General features: G+C 37.1%; 1 protein-coding gene across 1 annotated transcript; it reads left to right on the top strand.

Annotated features, from left to right (window-relative positions):
* The first annotated feature begins 109 nt into the window (after positions 1–109).
* On the top strand, positions 110–10,363 carry LOC110048425 (14-3-3 protein zeta-like). The gene is made up of 4 exons (XM_020754218.2): positions 110–288; positions 2,806–3,109; positions 6,039–6,364; positions 7,994–10,363. Exons 1-4 carry the CDS (start codon positions 225–227, stop codon positions 8,050–8,052), a joined length of 753 nt encoding a protein of 250 aa, XP_020609877.1. The 5' UTR covers positions 110–224; the 3' UTR covers positions 8,053–10,363.
* Positions 10,364–11,025: the final 662 nt, after the last annotated feature.

Here is an 11,025-nt window from a genome sequence, read left to right as displayed (position 1 = left end):
ATCTGAAAAAAATTATACCTTCTTGGGAAGCACCATATTCTCTGCCTAACCCTGAGATAGTAGGCAAATCCCCCACTCCACGCCCGTGAGTTAGTAATGTTTCCCGCCCAGGCTGACTCGCCCCCAGGCTATTCGGAGTTTACATGGCCCTGGCCTTGGTTTGAACAAGAAAGCCGGTATTTTCACTGCGTTGCGGAAATCTTCGTTCTTTTATACGTAGTAAAATGTCAGAAAGGGAAAAGAATGTGTTCCTGGCCAAGCTAGCCGAACAAGCTGAGCGGTATGAAGGTAAGCCGATCGTTTTTGCCGCCATCGTAGGCGTTTTGTGTTGTTACTGTTAGAATCCTCGGTTTGTGATCGCATCACATCGGTTACGGTAGAAAAACTGTAAAAAACCCCTTCTTTTAACAAAGATTGCTTGAGTTCAGATTCGCTGATGTAGTACTTTTGAATGGAATTCACGCTTCTCGTTAAATCTAGCTTTTTACCCTCCTGCCAAGGTTCGTTACGCAGTATTGAAAATAAGACTTAATTCCACTACAAGCCTTTGATTTACCTTTGCTTTGCCTTTGCTAAAAGCTTATCGATTCGCCACTTGTCAGCGTGGGCGCTTCGTTATTCGGCGCTGTCAGAGCGGCATTTTGAGTAATGTACACCGACATATCGTTTAAAATAATCTACGCTGGGAGAAAAATGACGCTTAAAACGAATTGTCGAAAGCGACTTTTCTAATTGTAGTGTCAATTCAATTCAGTATAAAGGAGTGCTAGCTGGTCGGTTTGTTTAATTAACGTGGTGAGAAAAGTACGTTTATATTCCATATTTCTGGCGGCTTGTTGATGAAAAGATGTGTTATCATGCCTGCTTTTTTTTTTTTTTTTTAAAAAAAACCTGTTCGATTTTGGTTGGTCTGATCGGGTAGTTTCTGTTTAACTGTTTGCTGCGATGCCTCTCGGGTGTGTATCTGTGAAGCTTGCCTCCTGTTCACCGTAAATCGGTGACATGTTAATTTTTGGCTTAAGGGTGAAATAAGCTTACATTTTTAATAGGCGGACAAAACTTCATTTAGTCCATGGGTTTTTCCCAAGTTACCTTATGCATGAGGAGAAATTTGTATGGTCTGTTAAACGTTGAGAAACATACATAATGAATGACTTTTTTGTCTTTTTCATGTAATATATATGTTGAGCATTTTATTTTCCAGCATTTTGGTTGATGTACCCTAACAATGTAATATTTAAATTTTCTTATAAGCTTATGCGAAGAGTGGCAAACTAAGTTTATACCATCTGCACATAATAATTGGATAGTTTTTCCCTTTATAGTTCAGTCAAGTTGAAGGATTTAAACATTTGCTTTGCCTTACTCAAACAACTTTATTTAAAAACATCACTGGGTAATTCAGTTCTCAAGAAGGCTAAAGAAAGGAAATCATTCAGTCATTTTGTATTGTTCGTTGAACTGATGGCTGAATACAGCTGAAAGTTTCAATTGGCACTTCAATCCATGCACATTTTCATAAGACATGAAGCTTAATACCACTAAATAGGTTTAGAAAATAGCTCAAAGAAAATATTCACGCTGATTAATTTAAAATTGTGTTTCTATTAAACAATTAGATTATGAGCTAGGGATTTCTATCATGTGATAGTTGATGAGGGCATAGCCCTCACATAGAAATTGAGAGCGAATTATCTAATTGTTTAAGTATAAATCTAATAGTCCTTCAAAACTTTATCTATATCCTCTTCACAGACACTTTGAAAACGCCAAGAAGCAGCCGTCATTTTGTTGACAAGTGCACACTGCTACACTAATCACTACATCTATCACAGAATAGATACTGAGTAGCTTAGCCGATCAGAGACTGGAATTCGTGATAGAATGCTAGTAGAATTATTCTAAAACTCGATAGAAAATCCAGCACCATCCAACAGTTTTGACTATAACATAAACAAGATGAATCCGAGGGTTGTTAACGTCGTTTCTGTATTGTAATAAGCCAAAACTAGGTTTTCAAAGATGTTAACAATCCTCAGACTTGTCTTGTTTCTGTCAAAAAAAATACCCCTGGAGATAGATTTAGAAGAGAGGACAAACAAGGAGTTGTTTTAAAAAGTTCTGGAATGATTAGGGTGTGGGAAAATTTGGAGAGACCCTACTCCAAATTGTTCCCAGATCTTTGTGGTCAAAGCTGGAGGCAAAATCTGCTCAAATGTGATTTGGAAATTATCTAATCACCTGTAAGGAATTTGGCAGGTGAGACGAGAGCAAATGCCTGAAGTGAATTAATTTTCCAAATTGCAGGTGTGTCTGGTCATGAATTTGAACGTGCTTTGAAGCAAGTTTCCTTTACATTAGCAGGGAATGCTTTACATAAAGCTAAAACGCATGTGAGCAGTCCGAGGTTGTATGAGCTGTGTTATTGCAGGACAGAATTCGCACATTTAACAATGCACTATTGTTATCTTGCCATTATCCAAACTGAACCATAATTTGTTAAAATTGCTTGCTCAAATGACGAATTCTTCACACATGCGCTATGCCATCTGTAGTTGGCAGTTAGCTTTTTGTCTTACGTGTACAGTGGTTAGTGGTAACTACGTGTATTCTGACAGTAAGTGAAAAGTGACATGTTGCCAAGTTTGGCATTTTTGAGGAGTGCACATCAAAAGACAATAATATTTCTCACTGCAATTCCACTAATGCATTACGTAACAAAAAAAATTTATTAAATAAAATGTGGAGTAATATTTGGCTGTTTTGAGAACAGGTGCTCATATTCTCCAATTTTTCATGTATCAGAAATGGCAGAATACATGTGGAAAGTTGCAAAGGAAGGGCCGAAGCTGTCAACTGAAGAGCGAAATCTTCTATCTGTTGCCTACAAGAATGTGATCGGAGCTAAAAGAGCTGCATGGCGTATAGTTTCTTCATTGGAGGCAAAGGCAGAGGGCAAGGAGGAGAAGAACAAAGAACTGAGCAAGAAATTTAGACTTCAAATTGAGAAAGAGCTCAATGAGGTCTGTGAGCAAATTATTTCTCTCCTGGAGGATCCTCTTATTCCTGATGCTGACGACACCGAATCCAAGGTTTTCTTTCTTAAAATGTAAGTACTGGACAGACCTGGACTTATAGAGGAACTGAAGAAGTCAATATACAATTTGTTGCACTTTGTTTGAAGTGCTTAAAGGTTGAGGTGGCTGGCTTGCAGTTTTGAGACATTTCCAGTAGTTATAATTCGACACATCAATACTATGTAACCACACTTAAGGTCATTCCCCAGTATTGCATTGCACATCCCTACTGTGCATAATTTCACGCATGATTAGTGCGTGCGCATTAAAAAATGGCGGCTTTTTCTTTACAACAGTAAATCGTCATTTTCTTGCAAATGAGTATGGTGACCTATCATTTTTTTCTGTTGTTTTGAATTGAGTAATAAATTTCTCTGTGTAAAATAACTGTGGACCAATTCTCAGTGTAGGGCAAAAAGCAACCGTCGGAAACGTGAATTTAGCAAGCAATCATAACTACAATCATGGTGCTTTTGTAAGGATTTATATGGGTATAAACAAGGTGCTTTTGTTCCTAAACGAACATGGGGACCCTTCATTTTTATTTCAAAATTTAAGTTCCTATGATATAAACAATCGATAGGCAAAGTTTCTCAAAAATCTCAGTGCAGGTTCTATTTCAGTGGAATGACCTTAAGAGCGGTTTCTACTTTGAACAATTTTCTTGTTAACCCAGAGAGTTCGAAATAACAGGGTCCAACTGTTGTTTCATGGGACTAGCAGCAACATCTGGTCATTGGCCTCATCTGGTGTGTGCCGTTCATATTCATCCTTGCTATCAGATTGTTGGTGCTTGGGGTTATTTTGGTGATCGGAGGTACCAAGTCACCCTGTTCTCAGGTCCTTCCATTCTCCAAGCACCTGCACAAAGGTTTCCATCCAAGGATGGTTCCAGCTTCCAGGGTTGCCATGGATACCCCCCTTCAGCATATGGCATTTGGCACCCCGTTAACCTTTTAAGCACCAGTTCCCAAGTTTTTTTAAAAATATCTATAGGATGGGTTCAGAGCCACCTTTTCCCAGCTCAATTAGCTTTCAAGTTATTCTGGGTGAATTTACCTAATAATTTTTCTGTGTCAATTATCTTTTTTTGTAACTAAGCATTTTTCTATTTTGGTAAAAGTCTGTGTTTTTGTTAAATTTTTGAAAAATTCAAGGTGGCTCTGAACTCATCCTACAGACGATTTATGTGACTTCAGTAACATCACTTGGTAAAGTTTGTTACTACTGAACTGTAATAGAAGTAAAACTGTTGGAAACTGCTTGAAACTGTTGCCAGTCCCCGGGGGTGGACTCCCATATAAAAGGACAGGGATGCTTGTTTGAAATTTTGAAAAGAACCCCTAAGAGGTACGAAGATCCTGTTTTGTGGGCATGGTTCGAAATTTTTTTCTCCCCTTAAAGGTACCAATTCTTAAATAACTCATTACCTCCTGCTATATTTTCTCAGCTCAATACCCTAAAAGGTACCACTAAAGCTCCTGCTGTGGACCTTTTGAGGCTTAACACCCTGAGAGGTACCAAAACCAATTTAATTTTTACCCCTAAAAGGTACGTTTAGCATCCCTGTAATTTTTGTATGGGAGTCCCCACACCTGGGTTGCCAGTCACTTTAAAATCATTACTTAATATTTAATATTTAATATTATTATATGGCTTTGGCTTGTGGCCGATATAATGCGCGCTCTGATTGGCTAAGAGCAAGATCTGAGCGGTCATTATGCAGCCATAATGCCCACGGGCCGATTACGGATTATGCAAATTAGGAAGAGCCCGGCTCTGAAAATTCAAGCGCATTGAAACGATGAAAGCCGATTAAAAACAGTAAGAGAAGTAAATTTAATTCCGAGTAGCTAAAAGTTTATGGATTTTTCCTTAATAAAATTTATATAGAAGTCGTTTTTGACTTACCGGTAACCTTGGCAAGCACTAGTGAAAAGCAATCAAAGTTTGCCGAGTGTTGAGTAAAGCTAAAATCGCTAAGTGAAAAACACCATCGGCAGATGTGTCACGTATCCTGAGTAGAAAACCATGGAGAAACTTATAAGTTATCATCTTAGTCACAATAATTACCAAAATATTGAACTCCGTTTCAGTTCTCATCAAATAGATTCCCTCGCTTCAACACAAGCAAGTGAAAATCAGCTTCCAGGATCATCAGATGTAAACAATCGGGCGGTTTCTGTCGGTAGCAGTGTTTCTGATACCTGCAGGAAGATTTAGACGCTCACAAGGCTTGAAAAGTTCATTCATAAGTCCCAGAATGAAGAAGGCCAAGATATGTTGTCGAAAGCGAATGCGAAGATCGAGTTATTCTGAGCAGTGCATTCTGCAGCATTAGTATTTTCTTTCACCAAAAGACTGTTGGTTTGGACCATTTTGAAGCACTTTCTGTCTTTTCTATATGCGTTGACGTTTCGCCACAACAGTTGGAAAAACTCCCTCATCAAGTTGTGGCTCCACGATACTAGAATACCTTTTTGAGGGCTGTGACAATCATTTTTCCCGTAAAGAATTACAGTAGTGAAGTTCACTGACTGTCTAGTTTTGCCCTGGGTTTGAGACGATGAATGAATCGGTAAACGCGCGCATCGCCGGATGTAAATTGACGACTTCTGCCCGAATGATTTTTTTTTTCTTCAATTCGTGAGCCATATAATAAACAACTTAATAACCTCGACCGTTCAGTCATTATGGGAAAATCTCAAACCTCAGCCTACCGTATTGACCGAGCGAGAGCCAGGTCAATACGGAAAGACCTCAGTTTGAGATTTTCCCGTAATGACCTCACTCTCGGTTATTAAGTAGTTATTAATATTTAATATTGTCCTGCAAATGTTTCCCAAAATTGTGAGTGAAGGAAATTTTTTGCGGAAATAGCTCTTGAAAATATATAGCTTACCTGCAGCTGCTCATTAAATGGCTTTTAGCTAAGTGGCTGATGAGTTTGCTTTCAAACAGGAAGGGCGATTACTACAGATATCAAGCTGAAATATCTGATGATAGTGGCCGCAAAGAGGATGCCAGGGAAGCTTATGCGAAAGCCGAAGAGGAAGGCAAAGGTCTTCCATGCACAAGCCCTATCCGACTGGGCTTGGCCTTAAACTACTCCGTATTTCATTATGAGATCCTAAGAGATTCAGACAAAGCCTGTAAGGTGGCAAAGACAGCCTTTGATGATGCCATTGGTGACCTGGATACATTGAGTGAAGACTCCTACAAGGATAGTACTTTGATAATGCAGCTTTTGAGGGACAATTTGACGCTGTGGACTGCTGACATTGCTGGTAAGTGTTTGGTAAGAAACAATGGAAATGAAGCAAAAAAATGATCAACAGCAAACAGCAAGCTTTTGCTGTCTTAAGCTGTTTAAGCATTGAAGTGAGAATATTTCTGCTTGTAAGTATTTTCCTTGAACAGGAGACTTGTTTTTATTCCTGTTTTGGATTGCTTTCAGGATTAGAGGAAATAAAACAAAAAACCTCTCTAATCTTTCTTAGTGAACTGTGTTAAGCACGGACAACAATCAGAGACTATCCGGACAACAATGAAGGAGCTTTTAAAAACACACTTGGATGTGGAGATTTTTTTGCTTCTTACTACACTATTTAACCCATGTTTGAATAAAATATTACTCCACTAGAGGTTTTCATTTCATTTTTTACTGAGCCATTTATAGTTTATGGAACCGTCTTGAAAAGTAAATATAAAAAATTCAGTTCAAAGGTCTACGTCACAGTGCAAATTTGCCAACTCCCAGAGAGCTTCAACCTCAGAAATAGTTTGCCTGGGGGATATCTTTATATTTGTGAGAATATAAATTTTTCATTTTCATAAACTAAGTTAACCTATATATCATATTAATTATTGTTAACAATATCAAATTATAAGTCAGATATATATGTTAAGTATACAAAAATGAAAAATTATAACTAAGCTATGCCCTTGGGAAAGCTGTCTCTGAGGTTGTTAGAGGCTGAAGCTCTGTTCCCTTGAGCATTTTTCCCTCAAAATATCTGCAGACTGTTTCTTAATTCACTGTCTAAGTTTGATTGTTGTAGACAAGAATAAGGGTCTTGTTGGGATTATTATCAGAAGGACTATTTTTGTTTATTTGATTATTGTGAAACTTATTCAGTATATGGGAAGAATTTTGCACTGTCTTGAAAAATTGTAGGTTGGAGTGTACATGAATAAAACATATAATATTATCATTGGTTAAGGCTTTCTAGGTAAAGAATATAGAAAAAAAAATCCACATAATTACGTTAAATGAACATTGTGCATGGAAGTCTTTAAGTGCACAATTGTATACTGTGATTAACAATAAAAATGATAATAATAAGCATTTAAAGTTTTTTTTGACATTGACCCTGTTGAAATATTAGAACAATGTTCATAGCAACTCAAGAAAGACATTTTGACCAAACAACTTTGGTTAATATTTTTTATGAGAGAGGAAAGAGGCTGATTTAATTGGATTTGATTTTTTGGGGTCTAACTTTTGGGGGACTTATTTTCTGGAGGAATTTATTTGGACAAGTAGTATTGTAATTTAAAGACTCCTGTATGCATGTAACTTTAGTATGAACCTCATATGTCCTGTGCTGATTTTTTTTATGTGCTGATAATATTCTTTTCCCACTCAAAAGACATCTGAAATTCAACCTATAAGATTCTGTGCTACTGGAAGAGCTTCGCAGTTTTGCATCGGTTCTTGCATGGGTTTTAAGAACAGATGTTACAGTATGGGCTTATAAGTTACTGCCTTTTATCACAATCACTTCATGGACAGCATGGAGTTTTTCAAGGCAAATCTAAGACATCCCTTGAGCAGCAGGAAGAACGGAGCCTACCAACAAAAAAAATACTTGGACTAAATAACCAAGTAACTGTTTTTTTCTTCAATATTACAGATGATGATAAAGGAGATACCAAAGTTGAAGATATAGAGGGAGATGATATGAAAGAGTAGCTGGCAGAGACTGACTTCAGGAGTTATCTAGAAATGTTTTGTTGATAAACTGTATATTTTAATTAAGGGCACATTTCGATGGGATTCATTTTGCATTTCGATTGGATCCTTAACTCCAACAACAGATTTTGCATTTCTTTACTTAACAGTTTAATCCAAGATCACTCTGATTGTGGTGCATTTAATAGAGGAACTGAAGAATCCTAGCCCAGAGTGGATTCTTCCGTTCGTTTGATGCGCCATGATTTGAGTGATCTTCAGGATTAATCTGTTCAGTAAAGAAATGCAAATTCCGAATTTGGATTCAAGAATCCAACTTGGATTTTCCCAAAGAACTGCACCCTGATACATATGTATGGCAGGAAATGTGTAGCCAGGATGTCAAGCTTCCCAATTTTTTTTTTTTTTTTTAAACTTATAATCTTTGTTCTCTGAGGTAAAATTATCTGTTGTAATTATGGCAGATTTCGTTTTACACCTTTAATCTCAAATATATCATTGTAAGAAGTGTAGTACAGTTGCACCTCTGCTAATGGACATCTCTGACAGACGGACACCTCCATAGGCAGACACTAAGTCATGGTCTTGTAAATCAATACTTAGTTTTGATTTAACCCCTTGAGTGCCTATATGACGTACTCAGTACGTCATGATTTTTGCCTCTTAGGTGCCTATATGACATACGCAAATTTTAAGAGATTTAGTCAAACTCCCAGTACACCAGAAACAACTTTTATCAGCACCTGAGATTCGTAGGAGTTTTTTCAAGATTGCTGTGACATCGTATGGAAATTAAATAGTGTCAACCTCAGCGAAATTAACCGCATCAAAGAGACATTTTTATGACCTTTCAGAAAATGCGTTCATGTCTATAGTTTAAGTGAAAAAGCTTACTGCATTTGAATTTTTTCACTGGACACCCATTTTCAGGACACACAGCAAATGCAGTGGTCTGGTACTCAAGGGGTTAAAAGATGTTCACCTACAGGAGGTTCAATTGTACATAATGAAACAGTGCTTCAAATTACATTGGTATAGGTAATCATACGGTTTCAAGTTCATTTTGGAATTAATTTGCATGAGTGACCTTTTCAAAAAGCTGAAATTGCACGAGCCGCTTCGGCGAGTGTAATTTCAGCTTTTTGAAAAACTCACAAGTGCAAATTAACTCAAAATTGAACGAGAAAAACTGTATGATTACTTATTAATAATATAAACATGAAAAAATTCGCGCTGAGGAAGTGCTGAAAGATCTTTCTTGAAGCCATTTTTTCTCATTTGAGAAAACTTTTTTCAAAGTTTCAGCACAAAATTTTCGTTATCATTTTATGTGATATCATTTTCTTAGAAAAGTTCCTATTGTCTTTCAGTCAATCATAATCCAGAATTTCAATGTGTAATTTGCACTGGTGTTACACTTGTTGCACTGGTGTTACACTTTTTGCACTGGTGTTACACTTTTTGCACTGGTGTTACACTTGAACTGCACTGCTCTTAGCCAATCAGAATCAAGTAATTTTTTCATGTGTACTATTATGAAGGTTATTATAACTACAGTAGACAATAGAATGTTTATTTTTTACCAAAATTGACTTGTTGGTTTATCTTATTTTAGTTTTTTTCCCCTTTGTTTGTTTGTTTGTTTGTTTGTTTTTTTCACTTCGCTGTTTCTCTCCAGCTTAGCAGTAAAAGTTGATTTTCATTTTCTAGCTTGATTTATTTTGCTAGACTAAATAGACTTTTGTTTTGGAGAGACTGTTTCGTTGCATACCCAAGCACGCTAGCCTGGGTAAGCAAATATCTTTCTTTGCACACTCACTTCTTTTACTAACTTAACTAATATATAGAAATTTATTTGAAATAAGCCCTTCTCTAATGTTAAGCCCCTCCCAGAAGGAATTACAATGTATGTTGTGGTGTATTACTTTTTAACATAAAGTCAGTTACTTGTACCTTTAATGTCGTTCCAGTAAGATGGTTAATCCCAGAGGGCTGCAACATTCAGAATTTGTTACAATCTTGAAATTTTGTTGCTGCTTCAGGGAAGCTGGCTACTTTCGGAGCTTTACAGTACTTTAGTTTTTTTTTAAAGAGTTTAGCAAGATATAGGCGGTTGAACAAGTATTTGCATAGCGTTAAGTGTCACGACGTTGTTATACAAGTACAAGTACTTGTAGATCATTTAAGACACAGCAGCTGGATAATAAGCTTAATAATAAATAACTTATGAAGAGTGGTGTCTTTTGATGTAATTTAGTTAAAATTGGCTCGTGAAAGTCAATGGAATTAAATCCTCATACATTTAAGAAAAGAGTTTTAGTAGAATTCTACTAGTATACTACACGTAATGCAGATGCTGTAATCTGATTGGCTGAGCCATTGCACACAATCAGCCATTAATGTGCAGTAGCTTGGTGTGGTCGACAAAATTGCAACGTTTCCTCGTTTTTCCGAAGCTTTGAAAGAACGTTTAGAAACAAATGGATAATCAAATTCCTGAGAAGACTAAAAGGAGGGCATTTACGGTTTCTTTAATTAAAAAAGCTCGAAATTTTTGAAAGAAACTGATAAGCGCGCGTAAGCAATTGCAAATGTCAAATTGACAATTCAGTCAATTAATGACGTATGTAGAATTCAGGTTCCAGTTGTTCGAAGGGTCACGTGATAAATCACTATCCAATGGATAGAGTGGTTTGTTTTGTCAACGCCCATCCACTGGATGGCGATTTATCCGGTGCATAATGTTACCCACCCCTTTGAACAACGTGGGCCAGAAGAGTGATTGTTTGCTGGTTACCACTTTTGCTGGAAAATGCTTGATGCTTTGGGCTATGGCAAAGGGAAAAGCAGCAACACGAAAGTTTTTCACTGAACAAATCTCAATTGAAGGATTCGGTGGTAAATGGCAAAGGGGCGTTAGCAACTTTTGGTCAAAAGTGAACTTTGTGGAAAAAAAACTCCAAATTTCACATG

Source organism: Orbicella faveolata, unplaced genomic scaffold (assembly GCF_042242905.1).
Source record: "Orbicella faveolata isolate gen_17 unplaced genomic scaffold, um_ofav_v1 contig_47, whole genome shotgun sequence".
NCBI classification, from domain to species: Eukaryota; Metazoa; Cnidaria; class Anthozoa; order Scleractinia; family Merulinidae; genus Orbicella; species Orbicella faveolata.
The sequence above is the reverse complement of the archived record's forward strand: the minus strand, read 5'-3'. Positions and strand labels throughout refer to the sequence as shown.